The sequence below is a fragment of the Lithobates pipiens genome, unplaced genomic scaffold, assembly GCF_037356315.1.
Source record: "Lithobates pipiens isolate NorthernLeopardFrog02 unplaced genomic scaffold, aLitPip1_a1.2 Scaffold_13, whole genome shotgun sequence".
In the NCBI taxonomy this organism is placed as follows: domain Eukaryota; kingdom Metazoa; phylum Chordata; class Amphibia; order Anura; family Ranidae; genus Lithobates; species Lithobates pipiens.
The window spans coordinates 383,361,292-383,383,574 of record NW_027507718.1 but is presented as its reverse complement, the minus strand read 5'-3'; the positions used below and the strand labels follow the sequence as shown (position 1 = coordinate 383,383,574).

The 22,283-nt window shown below is 42.0% G+C and overlaps 1 protein-coding gene and 1 pseudogene across 2 annotated transcripts in view; both read right to left on the bottom strand.

Moving 5' to 3' along the window:
* The window catches only part of WWC2 (WW and C2 domain containing 2), a 289,038-nt gene that overhangs the window by 204,568 nt on the left and 62,187 nt on the right, over nucleotides 1-22,283 (bottom strand). For both annotated transcript variants that reach the window (XM_077477273.1, XM_077477274.1), the window contains exon 2: nucleotides 1,606-1,715. In XM_077477273.1, the coding sequence (XP_077333399.1) occupies nucleotides 1,606-1,715 (110 nt within the window). The remainder of the gene's footprint in view (nucleotides 1-1,605; nucleotides 1,716-22,283) is intronic.
* On the bottom strand, nucleotides 435-1,450 carry LOC143973894 (small ribosomal subunit protein eS19 pseudogene; annotated as a pseudogene).

Sequence of the window (22,283 nt, the reverse complement as noted above, 5' to 3'; positions counted from 1 at the left end):
TTATTGCGCAGCGCGGCTCGCGCATGCACAGTAGGGAACCGGGAAATGAAGCCGAAAGGCTCCATTCCTGATTCCCATACCCAAGATGGCGGCGGCAGCACTCGAGTGTCGATCTAGAGATCGGCTTCGGGTGCCGACATCGCGGGCGCGCTGGACAGGTAAGTGTCACTATTTTAAAAGTCAGCAGCTGCAGTATTTGTAGCTGCTGGCTTTTAAAAAAAATAAAAATAAAAAAATAAAAATAAAACGCGGAGTCCCGGTGGACTCCCGCTTTAATGGAGTTCTAACACTTTCCTACTCTACAAAACTAAAATAAAAAAAGTATTGACTTTAAATACACTATCATGCAAATCCTTAAAGCGGTAGTAAACTCTGCATTTTGATCTTTTTTTTTTTTTTTTTAACCAGAATATTTATTTTGTTTGCAAATATGTTTAATGATTTTTGCTGGCTGCTGCAACCTGTCCAGCAATTTTATGGAGGTTTCTCTGTCCTTGTGGAGTCAGTCTGTGACCTCCATTGGGGTCTTTCTCCACCATTTTTAATCCCTCCAGAGCCTGCAACACCTTCCTCGCCAAGCTTCTTGCTCTATGGCTAAAGTTGCTTGGCATGACGCCAGCGCGCTGTCGCTCACCATAGATTTTTGTCATGGAACCAACTCCGGCACCACCACAGGGGTACAAGTGATGGACTGTGGAAGCAGCACGGGCGTAGCACCAGTTCTCATCATAAGATGCCAGTTCCTTGTGTTTGGCAAGTTTCACTGTGTCTACCCATTCTGGTTCTTTTAGTTCCCCAAACTTCTTGAGAAAAGCAGCCAGGGCCCTGACAAATTCCTGCTGGTTAATGTCCTTCACGTTACTCTGTGCATCTTCTCTCTGTGGAGCAGAGAAGGGAAAAAGACAGACAGGTAAGCTTATAATAAAGCTTACCTGTAGGTAAAATAAATATCTCCTAAACGTGCACAGTTTTGGAGCGATTCTAGCAAGCAGCAGCCGGCGATATCACCGGTGCATGCACTCTGAAGGAACGGCATAACTTGCTCAGGAGCAATGTAATCGCGGCTTGGCCATTCAAGCGGCCACAGTTTAGGAACCTGGAAGAAAGTCCGGGTGAAGATGGAAGCCTCTGCAGCGATGACAGACCCCCACTGAAGGGCTTAGTTTCAAGGTAAGCATTTAATAATGTGCTAGTATGCGGTGCATACTAGTACATTATGATATTGCCTTGCAGGAGGAAACATTTTTTCCCCCAGGAGTTTACTACCATTTCAAATATTCATTTTCTGAAATTGCAAAGCACTGGGAAGTTTGTTATTAATAACAATAATTATTTTTGCACCCCTTCCCCTCCTCAAACAAAAAAAGACCAAATGCACAAGGCCCAGACCTATGGGTCCTTCGCACCATCTATACCATATACCTAGAAGTCTGACCTCTCTGAAGCACATGTAGTCTGAAACAGGACAGATAATGAATGTGAAAAATCTTTTCCCCACATGGCTGCTGGTCGTCTAAAAAGCATGCAGCATACAGTTACACCCCTGAGGAACTATATATATATGTATACATAAATCAATGCATGGGACCTACAGGAACCACTTACGATTAATATGATTAATAAAGTAGACTCCGATTTGTTGATCGTAGGAAGTTTCCCATCCCCAAGGCAGCTCATTCCCAACGCAGTCAGCAAACGATAAAGGTTTTGTTAACCTGCAACAAAGCATAGCGCAAAATGTTCAGTACAGTGATGTCACAAAGATTTACTCAGCAGGAAACATGTTGGTATGTACAATGAATGAGAAAAGTACATTGATGAATGGAACATAAAAGCATATGTATCATTATGTGAGCACTGAAAGCCACTATTTGAATCAATACTGGTGATAAATCTAAATAGCTGGATGTTTGCTTTCCACTCCTAGACCTCCTTCTCAACCTGTCACAGCCACATTTACTTCCAGCATATGAAAAACTTCTTTGTTTGCCTGTATTCTATTTTATGACCCATTATAATGCTGTACACTGGATTATATGCATTTTATAGTTTTAGCCTAATGATTTTCTTTTCTCATTTTATTGTAGACCTATAACTGGCACATAAAGTATTAAGAAAAGGAATAAATTATACATAAATTATTTACAGAACACCAACATGTACATAAAATCAAGCAGATGTAATTTGCTCAATAAATCTTTATGAAGGATTGCGACTGTCAGGTGGGGAAAACAGGCTTGTTCTTTTTGCAATTCTTTTTGCAGAGGAGTGCTTGGAATACAGAAAGCTTTGTGATGGAACACCTGTCAGAGCTGTCTAGAATCACAAAAATAATGAGTTCACAAGGAATGCTAAATGTTAATAACATACTGAGAAATTGTTTTCAGCAAAGACCTGACAGGTTCAGGATGTTGCTTGAGATACTAACCTAACTTGGCTTTCTAAGGGGGAACTCTGGCCCATGGAAAGCACTACCATGGCGGTGGCTGCATGGGGGGTTGGGCACTTTGCAATAATTAAATTGCGGAATTGTTCACTCTAGCACACCATTATCATGTATTTGTTATACTATCATAGTTCTGTAGTTCCAATAAGATATAGTTAATATGTTTGGAGGAAAAAGAAAAAAAAAAACACATCCATCAAGTCCAAAATCCTACAAGGTCTTGAGTAATGGGCTACTCTAGAAGATTAGACAACAACCAAATTTAGCCTCAGAGAAATGGGATTAATATATTTCCCCTATACTTTAGTAATAAAAAAGGTAATTGCCACTAGTTGAAATAAAGACAAAGTCTAAAAATTCCATTACCGAGTTTGCCATTTTTTTAGTGCATGCCATAGGGCAGTGATGGCTAACCTTGGCACCGCGTATGTTTTGGAACTACATTTCCCATGATGCTCATGAACTCTGCAGTGTAGTTGAGCATCATGGGAAACATAGTTCCAAAACATCTGGGGTGCCAAGGTTCGCCATCACTGCCATAGGGCCTCATGCAGTGTAACTACTCGTAAAGCTGTGATCGCGTAGGAACTTAGGAACGAGCGCCGCTCGAAGCTGGAGGATGACAAGTCTCCCTGCCGGTGTCCAGAATGTGGGAGCAGGCATCAGCACACTAATTCAGACATATATAAAATGAAGACATCGCTCAAACTGACCCAGTGCTTCTGTGACCACGCCCCAGTGGGTGGGGTGAAACATCAGAGGGCGTGGACGGAGCAGCATTGGCTGAGGCCATACACAGCCATCTTTACATCTGAAGCATTGGGTCGGTTTGAGCGGGGTCTTCATTTAATACTTGTAAAGCTGGCCGAACACTGATCGAAATGTGACCAGTTCAGCAGGGACCAGATGAATTTGAACGAAAGTGTGGCTATCCCTGCTCGACAGAAGTTAACAGTTTGATCAACTTCTGTTAAAGGAACATGCTGGAAAACAATTGGTGATCTGTAGTTGCAGCCACTGATCAGTTTATTCTGACAGCTGTGGGTCCTGCTGTCAGAATATAATATGTCAGCAACATCTAATGTCAGCTTTAGGCCCCTTTCACACATGCGGACCATTCAGAACTACCTGTCATTTTTTTTAGGGGGATCTGAATGGTCGCTCCATACAGCTCTATGGAGCGACGGATGTCAGTGGTGACATGTCTGATGACATCTGATCCGCCCCGATCCGATCCGCTCCGCAAACTCCAGACGGATGGAAACCCTATTTTCCATCCGTCTGGAGGATCGGGTGAAAACAGACAGGCGGTCAGCGCAGGGACATTTTACCTATGTTTCTGGAGGCACAGCAGCCCATTCAAATGAAAACAGAGCCGCACAGATTTGATCCAGGACTGAAGGCAAACATTTTCAATACGGATAGAGTGAGGGAGGGTTATAATACCGGCCAATTTCTTTTTTAACATCTGTATGCCATTGAGATGTATTTTCACTTTCGGTCTCATAGCCACAACAGGAAATGAGAGGAAACCCCTCCAAAGTGAAGGGATCCTTGGTTCTCTTCACAGTCAACAGAACTACTGTCCCCATCTATTCTTATTTAGGTGACAACCCAAAATTTGGGATTTTCCTTTTCTATTGGTAATAACAAAAAGCAGGACATATAGAGAGGGTAAATATCCCTCAGAGGAACAGACAAATTAAAAACTGATTAGTGTTCTAATAGTTCTGCACTCTACTGCCTGGTGAATGTGACCTGTGGCTTTACTGGTGGTTAATACCTTACCACCATTTGTACATTTAATATGTTTTATGCTCCTTAAAGTGGAACCCTAAAGGGGAAGTTCTTTGTCCTTGTCCTCCACCTCCTCTTAGCAGGTACTCCATTCCGATTCCAACTTTCGCTCAGATTGCCTAGGCGATCTGAGCAGAAGATCACCCCAAACCACCCCCCCCCCCCCCCCCAACAGCTTGTCAGCGGTCCCAGAACGCTGCGGGAACATTCACAAAGTGCAGAAAAAAGTCACAGCCAGCCTCCCACAGTAAACATGCTGGCACGGGGACATGAAGACCAGAGCCAATACCAACTTGGGCGAGGACAGCGCTGGATCCCTGGACAAGCGTGTGTCCTTTTATTAAAAGTTAGAAGCTACAGTATTTGTAGCTGCTGACTTTCAATTTTTTCTTTGATCTGCTTTAAGTGGGTTTGTAGTAGAATGAACACTGCTGTCACTCTGTTAAAGGTAGTGGATCTACTGGGATAGTCAACTGGTAATAAAACTACTACTGTTACTGTGGAGACTCGGGAAAACAAAAACTGCTGCATTTATGCTAGTGACAGACTAGATTATGCATGTAGGTCTTTGATTCTGCCCATAGTTCTGCTTTAAAGTGGATCTCCGCCCAAAAGGGGAAAGATGACCTCATCTGCCTCCTCCTCTGGCAACCTTGGGGGGGGGGGGGCGAGCGCTTTCTGATAGGTTCGCCCCTCCCCCTTCTGGCTCAGAGTTGTAAGTTCAGGCCCCCTCCTTCCCCCACAGCCTTCTGGGACCCTTCACAGGTCCCAGAAAACGGCAGCCCATTCACAAAGCACGGCGGGCTTCGCGCATGTACAGAAGGAAACAGACTGTGATGCCGCAAGGCTTCACTGCTGGTTTCCCTTAGTCGAGAGGGCGGGAACAGCACCTGATAGCAGATCGAAGAACTGGCTCAGGCGAGGACACCGTTGGATGCCTGGACAGGTAAGTGCCCTAATATTAAAAGTCAGCAGCTATAGTATTTGTAGCTGCTGACTTATTTTTTTTTTTTTTTGGGGGGGGGCGGGGGTGGATTTGGAGCTCCTCTATAAATAATAAGAATATTGGATGAATGATTGTCCATTTATTTTGCATGCTAATCTCTCAAAAACCAATTTCGGTTACTAAAGTTACAAAAATTCCCATACAACAGAATACAACTTCAGAAGTGATTTAATGTGTTCTATTGTATTGTAACTGTATTCTTTAATTTCTGAGCTTGCATGGTCTTGGTTTACGATTTTTTGGGGACGAATACTCTACTGATTAAAAATAAAAATAGTTCTGCTATCGCAAGAGAAAAATTTTCGGGATTGTGCCTTCAGATAATTTTGCATTAATTATCGCAAACTCCCTTCAAAAGCTATGTACCAATGATCAGACTATCGTCCGATCGCTTCGAAAGTGGTATTTTTTGTCCGATTTCCTCATCGTGTATACTAGGCATTGGGGAAACACATGTGGACTGTCAGACGTAATATCGGAGGTTAGAATGCTTCAGATATTTAGAGACAACAGATGGTAGCCCTTTCCTTCAACTAAGAACCTATCGTTCCTCCACACATGAAGTGTGGTAGAGATTTCTGGAATACATACACACGTAAATTATGCGAGTATACATCTATGTGCTTGTTGCGCTAAAGAAAGGTCACTTGTCGGTCAAGACAGCGAATGCTTGACCACCATATACTGTCTGAATCAAACTTTTTCCAAGACTAGAGGGATTAAAAATGACTGTGTACAAAATAGTGGGCCACTTGAAGGGACATGCAGGAGAGCAGATTGAGGGTAAAATCAATAAATGTGTCCTGTAAAATTCTTATTAGGCTTTGCTATAGCTGCCACAATGCCTGAGCAGATTAATGATTAATCCCCAAGTATTGCAGGAATGAGATGCTCCGATAAATAAATCAGGTAGGCTGGTCTCTTAGTGTGTTGCGCCTAATTGCAGGAAACACCTTTACTCGGGCAATGAAATGGCTGGAATTTCTGGCACGCTGTCAAGACACAAAGGTCATTACACAACTTTTAAATAAGCTGACCTATGAACCTTATATAAGAAGGGTAAAACGTACGACTCATGTTACCAATGCTCATAAAATAGCCAGCAGACTTAGGGAAAACCTTGCTTTCTATACACAATATTAAAGCAAACCTTTCACTAATTCTCTAACCTTCTCTCATCTCCCTCCTCCCCCTCCAATTTACAGAATTGAATGTTCTTTTTTTTCTGTTTAGTAAATGCTGTCTGTCATGTGCAGCACAGTGCAGTTGCTTCCTTAGGCCTCATTCACAATGGCAGGATCAAACCTGCATGTGAGTGCATTATGTGTTATTTAATCGTTGCTTAAGAAAGACGTTTATTGCACTACTAGGGTATGCACTTCCCTGTTTTGTTTTTTTTTTTTTTTTTTTTTTTTTTAGATTAGGGGTGTCCAAACTTTCTAAACAAAAAGGACCAGTTTTAGGTCCTTCAGACTTTGGCCATAAGGGGCGTTCCGATGAGCGGGAGTTCCACTTTAGGGTGGAACCCCGCTTTAAGGAAAACAGGAAACATCCCAGAGAAGAGTGAATTCACAGCACAGCACCTTCTAAAACCTGCTTCTAGAAGTTATGTTTTTCGCTGTTCAAATCAGCACATTTTTATGTCACATCAACCAGTCCTCCCTGCACATACCTGGTGAAAGAGTGAAGAACAATACACACATTCATTGCAGAATGAAAGGGAAGTTACATACAAGCATATTTAACAACAGCCTTTTAAGAGTACAGTCACAGTAAAACTAGAGCTAGCAGATAATCATTTAATCTTCCCTTTCACCGAGTACTAATATATTCAAGAACACTGTCATTTAAAAAGACGCATCCTAAAACACCGGCGCCTTGTAGAAAGAAGCCAATTCAGCACATTTACCCAGACAATTCTGTACTGGATATTCCTCATAGTATTACCGGGTAACTATTCCCATAGCTGACATTTTAGGTATGGGTGGACACTAACTACCACCATCAGCTTTTTTTTAAATCAATAAAAACAGAAACTGGTGCTGGTAGTATCGATATCATTTCTAAGCAAAAGTTTGTTGAAAGTGACTGAAACAATCTGTAGAATCCCTTGTGTAGGTCAGCATCAGGGGGTCTTGTAGAGAAAGAATCTCCACTATCTAACCACAGACAACACATACTGGGGGTAATTCAATAATAATGCATGTCACTTTTCTAGTGTTAATTACGCTTAATAATGCATTTATTTTGGGGGATTATTAGGCATGTTTGGGGGTATGCTCACTTAGGTTCTTGAACGTGCAAGGGACTGGCTTTAAAACCTTGTATTAGTAAGAACTATCATCACATATTTAAAGTAATAGTTAGTAATTAAGAATTGCTAGGTTAGAGTAAGAGCCCATTCACACAGGGGAGACTTTGGATCCGACTTGAATTCGCCCCTAGTCACCTCCAGTTGTGCGACATGATAAAATCAATGTAAGTGAATGAGAGCCCTCTTAATGCACACTACTGAAGTCGCTCCAACTTCAGATAAGGTTCCTGTACTACTTCAATCCAACTTCTAGGCGACTTGTACCCATTGATTTCAACGGAAGTCGTCTCCAAAGTCGGATCGCGTCTTAACTGAAGCAACAATACAGGAAGAGAAAATTGTTTTCTTAGGCAAATCCCTCCCTCCCACAGAGCTGATTGTTGTTTGATTGGCCACTGGAAAGTCACCTGTCCTGGAGGCGACTTGAAGTCGCATTGTAAGCCCCCCTGTGGTGCGCGCTCAGGTCGTGTCCAGGTCGCCTCGCAAAGTCGTGGCCAGAGTCGTGTTGCCCCTGTGTGAACCAGCTCTAATGGTTAGTGTTTCTTTCTCCAGTATGTATGGCAGTATGTTCAAGACTGCTAAACTTTTTAGGCCTCTTGCACACGGAAATTAAAAAGCTCCAAATTTTTTTTACCGATTTTAAATGAGATGCACTGATGTCTATGGAATCATGCACACAGCCAAGTAAAAATCAGTAACACACTAATAGAACATTTTACATTTGCAGTAATTTACGCGCATACACATGCTTAAGCGTTAATAAGCATGTAAAAGTCCTGTAAGTTATGTGTTTGAAATGTAATTTAGGGAGCCTAAAAATAATAAATGCAAAACTGCAAAAAACAAAACAAAAAAAACAAACAGTCAAATCAAAACAACCATGGAGTCAAACCCATGAAGATTACAATGTGTGGTAGCAGCCTTAACCTCATCACAGCTTTTTTTTATTATTTTAACTGCAATTTCTTTCTACGTATAGTACTTCCACTTCACCTACATTGCAATCATTTAAAGTCTTAGAACATTCCTCAAACAGGGATTTTAATGACTCGGGTACTGTAATTGGATAAGCCTCTATTAAAGATGTTACCGTGAGAAATTTTCTCCAATAGCAAGTTTAGACCACCAGTTCTCCTCAGAGATGTGCGCAACGGTTGTAAAACCATTGCGCCAAATCCAAGCTCTAGACAGGTACATGAATTGTGCCACTTTTAGGCCTGATTCACACCTATGCATTTTTAGTGCTTTTTACATTTTGCAGATTTAAACTACAGTCCATTTAACGTGGTTTCCTATGGAACACGTTCTGTAGCGCAAATCTGCATAATGCAAAAAGCACTAAAAATGCATAGGTGAGAATCAGGCCTTAGAATGCCCGCATAACACACAAAATCTGTCTGTGTCAGCATTTTAATTTTATTTTTAATTTTAAAGGTATTATTAAATTTCCATATATCAAAACAAAGACAGACAGGGTACATGTTGTCAGGTCAGTAAGACAAATTGGCAATATTGAGAGAAAAACAATACCTCACAAAAGTACCCGGACATCATACACAAAACCAACAAAAAGTTACAACTATGACAAAACAGCTGGTGAGTAAAGAACTTGAGGTGTTCAAGATAGTACATTTAAGGCATGCAGTTAGACAAGCATTAAAATAAAATAAAAAAAATTAACAGCATGATAGAATCAAGAAAGACAGTGGGGAAAAGCATCCAATCCCAGTTAAAATGCAATATCGCCAGAGACTGTGGTGGTCCAAATCGACCAGACTTCATTGGACAGGCCCTCACATTATAGGTAATTTTGTACATAGGCAGGACATTATTTCCCAAGTCAATCAACATCTGCAAGCCCAGGGGGGTCTGGCAACTTCCAGCACAGAGCAAAGGCTTTTTTAGCATAAAAGATGGGAAACCGGATGAACATTTTTTGGGAGGCAATAAGGTCCCTCCTCCTTTAGGTCTCCAAGACGACATTTTGAAAGAGTACATATATTTTGCAAAGCTCATTTTGTCTCCATAAAAGGAGGTAAAACCAGACCAAAAACTGGTGAACCCTAGGGCACTCCCATCATGTGGAAAAAAATCTCCATTAGCATTATGACATCTGATGTCAACATACCCAATTCCCATAGCCGAACTGGGGTATAATAAATACTATGAAGATAGTTTAGTTGTATTATCTTATCACTGGTGGCTATGACCACTGGGAGTTGGTTCCCTAGGACCTCCTCCTCATTCTGCAGTGTAGGTGTATCAGTTTGCCACTTAGTTTTAACCTTGGCCATACAGGTAGTAGAAGAGGATATTAACAAAGAATAATATGTAGAAACCAGTCCGGAATGATCTTTTTCATATAGTAAAGTTTCCAATTCCAAGGGCTGAAGTCAAATGTCCTTCAGGCCAAACTGGGCTGCTTCCGCATGTCTCATTTGTATATAAAAAAATAATAATAATTGGTAGAAATGCCGAGTTCGGCCCCCAATGTGGAAAATGATTTAAAAGGTCCCAGAGGAAAATAGCTAATGAACATACTTTAGCCCAAAACGAGCTCAACGTTGTACTTCAGGAAGCTTATCAAGCTCTGCCAAACCCTCATTGAACCACGGAGGAGCATTGAGAGATAGAGTAAGGGAAGAGCCTTGCATCTTTCGGTTACAGACATGAAAAATGTTATATGAAAGCTTCAAGACCTCCGCACCTGTAGCAGAATAAGGTCCATTTCTATAGAGCAGATTAAGCAAGGCCTCATACGAATGCATAAAAAGGAGCCTAAGCGCCTGCATCAGTTTTAACCACCTCACGCCCGCCCTATAGCCGAATGACGGCCGTAGAGCAGGCGCGTTCGTCCGGGAGGCCGTCCCTGGACTTCCTAATGTTTACTTCCGCAATGCGCGCCGCTGCGGGCACGCATCGCGGAAGTTCTGTGTTCGCCGTGTCCCCCGGGGACAGGCAAACACAGATCGCTGTAAACGGCCAATCACAGCGGCCGTTTACCGCGCGATCGGCGTGTCCAATGGGAGATGATCTCATATGTAAACATATGAGATCATCTCTCAGCGCCGCTCTCCCTCCTCACACAGACAGAGTGTGAGAGGGGAGAGATGAATGGCTGCAGCGGCAGCCGTTCTGCTTTGATTTGATAAAAAAGTAAAAAAAAAAAAAAAAAAAGTGCCATCCTCCCCCAGAAGTGCCATCCGCCCCAGTGCCACCTGTCATCAGTGCCACGTATAAGTGCCATCTGTCATCAGTGCCACGTGTCATCAGTGCCACATAGTGCCATCTGTCATCAGTGCCACCTGCCAGTGTCACGTGCCATCTGTTGTCAGTGTCACGTGTCATTAATGCCACTTATCAGTGCCATCTGTCATCAGTGTCACGCGTCATCGGTGCCATGTATTAGTGCCATCTGTCATCGGTGGCACGTATTAGTGCCACGTATTAGTGCCATCTGTCATCAGTGCCACGTATTAGTGCCACGTGTCTTCAGTGTCATGTATTAGTGCCACGTGTCATCATTGCCACGTATCAGTGCCATCTGTCATCAGTGTCACGTGTCATTGTCCTGGTGCTTCAAAAGTGTAATAAATAGTCAACAAGTTAGATGTGTAATTTATGTTCCTAGAACACATGATGGCGCTACCTGCATGTTGGGCCTCTCTATGTGGCCAGGCTGTGAAAAAGTCCCACACATGTGGTATTGTAATACTCAGGAGGAGTAGCAGAATTTTTTGGGGGGTGTCATTTGTGGTATACACATGCCATGTGAGAGAAATAACCTATTACAATGACAATTTTGTGAAGAAAAAAAAAAATGAAAAATCTTAATTTTGCAAAGAATTGTGGGAAAAAAATGACAACATCAAAAAGCTCACTATGCCTCTTACTAAATACCTTGGAATGTCTACTTTCCAAAAAGGGGTCATTTGGGGGGTATTTGTACTTTCCTGACTTGTTCGGGTCACAAGAAGCGAGATAGGCCACCAGTACATCAGATGTGATCAATTTTGTGCGATTCGCACCACAGCTTGTAGACTCTCTAACTTTCACAAAGACCAAATAATATCCACTAATTTGGGTTATTTTTACCAAAGATATGTAGCAGTATAAATTGTGGCCAAAATTTATGAAGAAAAATTAATAATTTGCATAATTCTGTCACAGAAACAAAGAAATATGCGTTTTTTTTCAAAATTTTCGGTCTTTTTTTATTTATAGCGCAAAAAATAAAAACCCCAGAGGTGATCAAATACCACCAAAAGAAAGCTCTATTTGTGGGAAAAAAAGGACAAAAAATTCATTTGGGTACAGTGTTGCATGACTGAGTAATTGTCATTCAAAGTGTGAGAGCACCGAAAGCTGAAAATTGGTCTGGGCAGGAAGGGTGTTTAAGTGCCCAGTAAGCAAGTGGTTAAGGAATTCCAGGGACTCTATTCCCCATTAGATAAAACAAATTAAAAGGAGATCCTGTATGGTTGGCATTTTGAAGAGGAACTGTACTTTACAAGCTGTGCCCATAAAAAGGCAAACCGAAGGCAAAGAACTAGTTACCCACATTGCCTGTGGTCTCCCTGCGGATCTTTTCCTCATGAATGGCTTGCCTTGTTCTGCATGGGGTTTCCGAGTGTATTTCTCTGTGAAGGTAGCCATCTTTGGCAGAAGTGTGTCTTTGTTTCCTCACGTCAAAGCCTTAAGTAATGAAAACGGCAAGCAACACAGTTGTGATGTCACCAAATTTCACTTTAAAACTTCTGAAACCAACACGATTGCCTAGGCACCCTCGCAAGCCAGGAAGTGCAAAGTAATTTATCAGGCGGAATTCCAGACAAAGTAAATTTTTCAGGGTAGTGCTTAGGTGCAATTAGCATTTTTAGATGTACCGGTAACCTATAACAGCAAATAGATAGCAATAGCAAATATAAAAAGGCAAAGCTTCACTTTTTGGAGTTCAGTCAGAGAACAAAGAGAGCAAAAGCCTCTGTACACAGGCCCTAAATGTGGGGATATTTACAAAGTACATTTACAGACCTCAAGTTTGTTGCGATTAATAGGAGTCGGCTAAAAATAATTTAAAAATATAATAAAAATGCAACGTTGAAGTAAATATATGATTTAAATTTTGGAGTATAAGTGCACTTTAAACATGTATGTTAAATGTGTGTGCATGTTATATGTGAAAACATGGCTATTGTTTGGATGCGATTACTTCTCCGGATCAAGTATGATGATAGATAAACTGAGGAAACATCAGAAGTCCTTATCTGCATACTAGTTCCAGCTGAGTGCCTTAGAGCTGTGGCCGAGAGCCACAATGCATATAAATCCACTTTATGAGCACCGAATGCCTTTGCAAGCCCAGTTATTACCTTGTAGCAGTGACATCAATACAGTAATGTACATAGCCTGTGCAGATAGCAGAGCTGTGGGAGGAAACGACAAGGTCTTCCCACTACAGGCTGCCTGCAGAAAACAAGAAGAGGAGGAAGAGACAAGACCAGTCACCCTGCACAAGAAGAGAGCAGCAGCAGTGTCCGGTCTTTACCACAGGAAGCTCCTGCACAGAGGCAAAGCTTCACACTGGATTATGACACAGATCTAGTAGTACTGCATCCGCAGTGGGAAAGCGCTGAAGGGGAAGCCGTTCCATTTCCCTTAAAGTGGTTGTATACCCTTACATATACCCAGTGAAATGGCGATACACAGATATGAAACAATCCTCCTCTACCCGTTTATCGGCAGTCTTCTCTTCTCCAAATCTATTCAAAGTGCTGAATTATAAAGCTCGTCTGCGAGTTAAAAAAAAAAAAAAAAAAAAAAAAAGGGGGGGGGGGGGAGGCGGAAAGCTGAAATTACATTCTTCAGAGCTTTTCCCTTTGGTGGCAGAAAAACTTGTCAGAAGTGATTCATGCTGATAACAGAGGAACGAAGCAACAGACAGAAATTACACTTAGTGCTCTTAATTGAGATAAGTACACAATATAGAAGGATATGCTTTGTTCACTTCCACTTTACATTTTTCCTTATGTGCCTTCTATATAAAAGATGCTCAGAAATATGGAAACCTTATAAACAGTAGATGCTTATGAAGTCAGGAAAGTAAAGAACTTATTAAAACAATTTTTACAGAGCTTACAGAACCATATTAGATGTAAACAGTTACATTAGAGTCCTTCTTTCGTTTATGTATCCCCGTGACAATGTAGTGACAAAAGGAAAAATCCAAAAGGGAACAATGACAAAACATGATTACAGGATCTCACTTTCTATACTGCTGTAGTAAACCTTGGATTGACGAAACAGGGAATGGAGATGGTCTGCTTCAAAGGTTTGCCCTGAGCACCACAGCTGAAATATTCATGAGCAATTCTATACGCAAACCATGGGAATGTCCCTTAATATTTTATAGCCCACTGTATTAATTGCAAAAAACTGGAAGCTTTGCACCCTAGCAGATAATGTTGTAAACGTAGAACTACAAAAAGACCACAACAACGTACTAAATTATTGATCACTATACCAATAAAATTTATTTATTTTCCATTATTTATTAATAGGATGCTTGGTTTGATGACCAGTTTTGACTTGTATATTCGTAAAAGTCTTTTCTGGCCCACCTATTGGTCTTTTTTTTTTTCCACACTGTAAACAAACCAGCCGGGAGAAGTTGGCTAAACTTCAGCTTTAATATACAGCTAAAGCCTGGTACACACAATGAGATTATCTGGCGAATGATCATCTAGTTTTTTGCATGCTAGTCTCCATATCGAAAACGAATAGGTTACTGAAGTACAAAAATTCTTGTACGACAGAATAAAAAAATCGGAAGTTATGTAATGTATTTGTATTGTATTTTTGGATCAAAACTGTACTAATTAAACGGAAATTGTATGATCTGGTATCGTACACCAAAAATATTCGCGTTCACCCCATCGGAAAACTCTGGTGGCGAGACCTGTGTACTAACAATCAGATTATCGTACGACCGCTTCGAAATCTGTATTTTTTGTATGATTTTCTGATTGTGCGTATGGGCCTTAAATGTCAGTTATACACATTTCAGTTGGGTATGGGTAAACCTACACATGAATTAGGTAGACTCATTCATGTCACAAAATAAATGTATTTTTACTTTTACTGGTCCTTTTACTTGGCTGTAGTACATGTACAGTATGTCACAAAAGTGAGTACACCTCTCACATTTTTGTAAATCTTTTATTATATCTTTTCATGTGGCAAACACTGAAGAAATGACACTTTGCTACAATGTAAAGTAGTGAGTGTACAGCTTGTATAACAGTGTAAATTTGCTGTACCCTCAAAATAACTCAACACAGCTATTAATGTCTAAAAAACAAAAAAGTGAGTACACCCTTAAGTGAAAATGTCCAAATTGTGCCCAATTAGCCTTTTTCTCTCCCCAGTGTCATGTGACTTGTTAGTGTTTCAAGGTCTCAGGTTTGAATGGGGTGCAGGCGTGTTAAATTTGGTGTCATCGCTCTCACTCTCTCATACTGGTCACTGGAAGTTCAACTTGGCACCTCATGGCAAAGAACTCTCTGAGGATCTGAAAAAAATAAATACAAATTGTTGCTCTACATAAACATGGCCTAGGCTATAAGAAGATTGCCAAGACCCTGAAACTGAGCTGCAGCACGGTGACCAAGACCATACTGCAGTTTAACAGGACAGGTTCCACTCAGAACAGGCCTCGCCATGGTCGACCAAAGAAGTTGAGTGCACATGCTCAGCATCATATCCAGAGGTTGTCTTTGGGAAATAGACGCAAGTGCTGCCAACATTGCTGCAAAGGCTGAAGGGGTGAGGGATCAGCCTGTCAGTGCTCAGACCATACGCCGCACACTGCATCAAATTGCAAATTGCCTGCATGGCTGTCATCTCAAGATTGACAAGATGATTCACAAGAAAGCCAGCAAACAGTTAGCTGAAGACAAGCAGACTAAGGACATGGATTACTGGAATGATGTCCTGTGGTCTGATGAGACAAAGAAACTCATTTGGTTCAGATGGTGTCAAGCGTGTTGGGCGGCACCTAGGTGAGAAGTACAAAAGACAATTATGTCTTGCCTACAGTCAAGCATGGTGGTGGGAGTGTCATGGCCTGGGGCTGCATGAGTGCTGCCGGCACTGGGGAACTACAGTTGATTGAGGGAATCATGAATGCCAACATGTACTGTGACATAATGAAGTAGAGCATGATCCCCTACCTTCGGAGACTGGGCCGCAGGGCAGTATTCTAACATAACGACCCCAAACACACCTCCAAGACAACCACTGCCTTGCTAAAGAAGCTGAGGGTAAAGGCGATGGACTGGCCAAGCATGTCTCCAGACCTAAACGGAAGGTGGAGGAGCGCAAGATCCTTAACATCCACCGGCTCAGTGATGTCGTCATGGAGGAGTGGAAGAGGACCCCAGTGGCAACCTGTGAAGCTCTGGTGAACTCCATGCCCAAGAGGGTTAAGGCAGTGCTGAAAATAACGGTGACCACACAAAATATTGACACTTTGGGTCCGAATTGGAAATTTTAAACTTAGGGGTGTACTCACTTTTTTGCCAGCAGTTTAGACATTAATGGCGTGTGTAGAGTTATTTTGAGGGGACAGCAAATACATCGTAGCAAAGTGTAATTTCTTCAGTGTTGTCACATGAAAATATATAATAAAATATTTACAAAAATGTGAGGAGGTGTACTCACTTTTGTGAGATACTGTATGTGAGAGACTAATGCCACATACACATCATCGGAATTTCGGACAGTAAAAGACAGATGATAGTTCATCGGAAAATGCAAATGTGTATGCTCAAATGTGTATGCTCCATCGGAATTTAGCTGGCCGAATTCCCGCCAGCAAAAATTTGAGCGCATGTTCTCAATTTTTCCAAGGAAAAAACGTTCTATCGGAAATTTCGATCGTGTGTATGCAATTCCGACGCGCAAAAACTGATGCATGCTCGGATTCAACTACAAGATGGAAGCTATTGGCTACTGGGTATTGAACTTCCTTTTTCTAGTCCCGCTGTATGTGTTGTACGTCACCGCGTTCTTGATGGTCAAAATTTGGTGTGACCGTGTGTATGCAAGACAGCTTGAGCGAAATCCCGTTGTGAAAACCATCAGAGCTTTTTCCGACCAAAATTCCGATTGTGTGTACACAGCATTAAAAAGGTAATCATATGGCTAATCCAGGGTCGTTTCATAGACCTCTTGGAGACCCAAAACAACAACAAATATCATGCAATGTCACACGTGTTCATGTCTACACAGGCATATGCCACACATTTCACGGATCATGAAAAGTACAACATACTCGGACACCTAGGGGCCTCAGACTCTGAGGGGCCTACGGGGATGCTAAAGAGATTTCATAATAAAACTGAAATTGAACCGCTGTAAACAGTTCAGCTGCTCAGAGGAAAAGAGTCAAGCATCCCAGGTGAGAGACGTGCCTTATTCAGTGAGCTTTAGCTGCTGTATAATCTCTCTGCAAATAGAAATGTGTGAGAAGGAGAAGGAGAAGGCAGAGCTGTGCAGTTCTAGTCACTGGAACGCAAGCTTATAGATAGCTTGCAGCAGAATGACACCTTTGTCTGCCCCTTCGTTGCGTGTTTTTGAGAGGAGCATGGGGCTAAAAATGGACAGGGTATGCTGCAGCACACCGAGAGGTGTTAAAAGAAACAGCCAACATATTTAGCATGGGCACCTTTATGGATTCACATGGACTTGCACAGAGAAATAAAAACAAGGCCATGCATTGCATGGTAAAAACGGATGCATGTCAGGAACAAACCACCAACACCTGTGTCCTATAAGCAATAAAACATGGCGATGGCCCGTGACCTAAAAACTACCCTTATACAATGAATTGACCACTGAGGGCTAAAACACAGATGTGCATCGTGTAGGGACGGTAAGGGACAGTGCAATTTTCCCCCCCTTTTGTTTAACTTTACTGCAGTGTCAAAAATTACACATCATTGAACCCTAGGGAATAAAATGGTGGTCGTTGCAACTTTTTATCTTGCACGGTATTTGAGCAGCAATTTTTCAAACACGTTTTTTTTCCCCACGCATTAAAAAAACAAAAACAAACACACACACACACCACTATAAAACATTAGCCCATTTTTTTTGCATAATGTGAAAGATAATGTTACGCTGAGTAAATTGATGCCCAACATGTTTTACCTGCTTTAAATTTGCACACTCATGGAATGGCACCAAACTTCTATACTTAAAAATCCCCATAGGCAACGCTTAAAATAATTTTTACAGGTTAACTGTTTGGAGTTACACAGAAGTTCCAGTGCTGGAATTGTTGCTCTCGTTCTAACATTCGCGCTGATACCTCACATGTGTTGTTTGAGCGCTGTTTACATATTCGGGCGCCACCTACATAAGCATTTGCTTTTGTGAGTGAGCACTGGATAGGAATAGGAATAGGACATGACAGGTCCTCATTACAACCAGATCTGGGGTCTATAAAGTCCCCACATCTCTCCTCTAGGCTGAAAAGCCTGAAATAAAAATAAATAAAAAATAAAACACGATCTAGGCTTCCCAGCCGAGGCAAGGGCGGTGTTTACAACTGTAGAGGCTGGGGCAGGACGTCATAATGTCAGGCTCGGCCTCCGAAAGGTCAGACTGCTAGGGACCATCTGGCCTGCGGTTTTCTCTATGGTGAACTTCCAGTGACAGGGGATTCCTTCGCCAGCATGCCGATCACACGGGCGAGTTGGTAGAAACACCGGAGGGCGGCGGGAGAGGGGGGGGGGAATGTCCTCTTCCGCCACCTGTAAAAACAATCAAGTGGCTAAACAGCCGCTGTGATTGTTTTCACGGTGCTGGGAATCGCCGGGTGTAAGGCTGGGTTCACACCGCTGCGGGTGGGAGACCCGGATGTGATTCGCACCGCACTGCAGTGCAAATCACATCCGATCTCTGTGCGATGCGAGTTCAGCCATACAGATAGTGTGGCTGAATTTGCATCACACCCGCCGCAAACTCGCACGGGACCCTTTTTTTGGTCCGCAGCAGAATCGGATCGCATGGGTGTTCACACCATGCGATCCGATTCCTGTCCGAGTGTGCAGATCACACTGCGATATGCGGACGGATCTGGGGGTGTCATTAAGATTTCATTGACACTCCCAGCAGTCCGCATAGGGCAGTGTGAACTGCCGGCGGGAGGCATGCGATGCGGGAAAACGCAGCGGATTTGCGGCGTTCCCGCATCGCTACGGTGTGAACCTAGCCTGAAAGAAGATATCTGAATGATGCCTGTAACTGCAGGCATCATTCACATACCACCACTCAAATGTCTGACATCATATTATGTTGTACGGAAGTGGGCAACATGTCACTAAACCCACATCATAAAAAAACTATCAATAAATGGTGCATTACATGCTGTTTATACTCACTCAATCACTATGCGATTTGTTTTCTGTATCCTGTAAAAAAAAACTTTCTGACCCTGCTAATCTTTATCTCCCCTTTCTATCCAGAGTGGTGGCAACTCAGTACATTCTCAGTGAGTTTCTATGCTGAGTATTTCCTCCCTATCACATCTGAGTAGCCCATGTGACTTTAGCGTCACACATGTGATCGAATACACCGTGTTAAAGGACAGCCCACTCACCAGGTAAACACAATAGGGGCAGGATATTACAAATTGATTGATGGAGGCTTCACCTCCCTCTTATTCTAAGACACAGGCTGGAGGATAGTGACACAGCCTGTGAAAGGCAGAAATCCGCCTACAACATGTTATTGCCAAAAAATAATAAGGATTTGGATTTCAAATATATATTAGTAAGACAATTTAAAACATTTTATAGATATTTAATTTTTACTCTATTCCAAAGGTTTTATTTATATTTTGAACATGTGACCAGCAGCAGAGGACTAGAAGCTCCTCCTGCATACGTTTCCCTGCAGACAGGCTGGGAATGATCTCTGTATAACAATTAGAAAAAAGGTACTTTGATTTTTAGAATAAAATAATTACAGTACCATCATCCACATACAGAAACAGAAGGGACAATGTAAATTAAACATAGTGTCTTTAGTGTGACTTTAACACCGCATGTCTGCATTTTCACACAACACCCACAACTCAGGAAAGTGTTAATCAGCCCTGACCACAGACCTGTACAGCAAGACCAATATCAGCTACAGGTCAATAGCATTTATTCTGTGCTGTCCTACTGTATGTCCTAGAAATTACCCTGTGTAGTACTGCCTAAAATCATCTCTATTCATGTAATGTCAGCACATAAATAGAAGACAGCAAATACATCCTACATTATGAATCAGTTGTAATAGCCGATTTTACATAATGTGTTTATTTTGAAGAACATCATTTATAATTGCATCACATTAAAATATTAAATGGGAGCCAATACCATTATATTTAACTTAGTCTGGGTAATGGTAATGTAAGTCATCAAGCAGGTAAAAGATCAGAACAGCTTTTAACACAGTGCAATCCAGTTGTACAATCATCTTCTGACCCTTTGTAAGTGAAGGTTTTACTGCCCTATACCTCATGTGGCCTTATCACTCTGGAATCCTGAAGGTTCATTATCTGCCATTCCTTACATACCATTCATTAGTTCAGAGGCCTTCATACCCAGCACAAACACAACCTGCCAAACAACTAACCAGCACTGACTCATCAATGTCACTCACATTCTCCAAAAACAGACACTTCACAGCATTGTCCCCAATACACAGCTGTGTACTTACATACGTTTCCTCAGCAGCAGCAAGTTCTACAATCTGGTTTTATGGGGGACATACACTCACCGGCCACTTTATTAGGTACACCTTGCTAGTACCGGTTTGGACCCCCCCTTTTGCCTTCAGAACTCTCTTAATTGTTCGTAGCATAGATTCAATAGGGTGTTGGAAATATCCTTCAGAAGTTTTGGTCCATATTACATTATAGCATCACACCATTACTGCAGATTTGTCTGCTGTGTAACCATGATGTAAATCTCCAATTCCACCACATCCCAAAGGTGCTCTATTTGATTGAGATCTGGTGGCTGTGGAGGCCTTTGGAGTACAATGAATGCATTGTCATGTTCCATAAACTAGTGGTGAGATGATTTGAGCTTTGTGACATGGAGCATTATCCTGCTGGAGGTAGCCATCAGAAGATGTGTACATTGTAGTGATAAAGGGATGGACATGGTCAGCAACTAAACACAGGTAGGTTGTGGCCTTCGGGCCCCTTAGTACCAATTTAGCATGGTTCAAAGTGTGTCAAGAAAATATCCCCCACACCATTACACCACCAGCCTGAACCATTTTAAACATGAAAGCATGGATCCATCATACCATGTATCACCAAATTCTTACCCAACCATCTGAATGACTCATCAGACCAGGCAATGTTTTTCCAATCTTCTATTGTCCAATATTGGTCAGCCTGTGTGAACTGTAGCCTCCGTTTCCTGTTCTTAGCTTACAAGAGTGGCACCTGGTGTGGTCTTCTGCTACTGTATCTGCTTTAAGGTTCAATGTGTTGTGCCTTCATAGATTGTATTCTGCATACCTTGGTTGTAACTAGAGGTCAACCGATATGGGTTCTTCTTTGGCCGAAGCAGATATTTAGAAATCAGGCCGGCCGATGGCCGATATATGATGCCGATTTTTGCGGCCGATATTTTAAGCTGATTTTTCTTTTTTTGGCAGGTGGCACTGGTTGCCACTAGCAATCGGCAACGAATGGCACTGGCAGTTGCCACTGATTGGCACTGATAGGTGGCATTGGCTGTTGGCACTGGATGGAACTGGTAGGTTTCACACTGAGCCGATTTGTCAATTTCAGTTACACTACATGTAACTGAATGCAGAGACCAGCTGTCAGAATTCACTGTGATGTTGGGGGTGGGTGGGACCCCGGGTGGGCAGGGCCTTGCAGATATCAAACAACAGCCAATGATTGGGCTGCTTAAGAAAGTGGGTGGGGCCATATGTAGCTCAGTTTTAACTTCAGCAGGTCGTCTTCACCACGTCTAGGCCTAAATGCATTAAGTTGCTGCCATGTGATTGGCTGATTAGCAATTTGTGTTACCAAGCAATTGATCAGGTGTAACTAATAAAGTGGCCAGTGAGTGTACGTTATTACAATACACAAATAAATCTGAGACCTGGTATCAGATATGTCTTTTAACGTAAAAGGTCATATATTGTAGCTTACCAGGCCTTGGGGAGGGGTTGCAGGCCAATTTTTCACTATTGTCACCCATGCTTCCATGGGTGAAAACCCTCACACATTGTACTGTAGCTACAGAGTAACAGCATTGCCACCCTAGACTGTTCACTCCCGATTTGGCCTACAAAATACCTCTCTCTCCAAAACCTAGGAAAGAAGGGTTCTGTGATTTACAGAAAAGAACTGAGCAAATCTGGTATCACTTGCATGAGATTTCAGAGCAGTTTGGGCAAATTGCACAGACATTAGACGCTTACTGGATTTTTAGTAATCAACAGTAAGTGGATTAAAACATGCTTGGGACAAACATAGCTATATTCAGACAAATTTTTTCTCTATTAATAATAATAATAATAATAAAAACAAACAAAAACACGTATATATTTTAAAAAATAAGGCAGACTCAGTGGACCACTTGGTCACTCTTCTATGTTACTGTGTTTTTTCACTTTAAAGGGGGCCTTCAGTC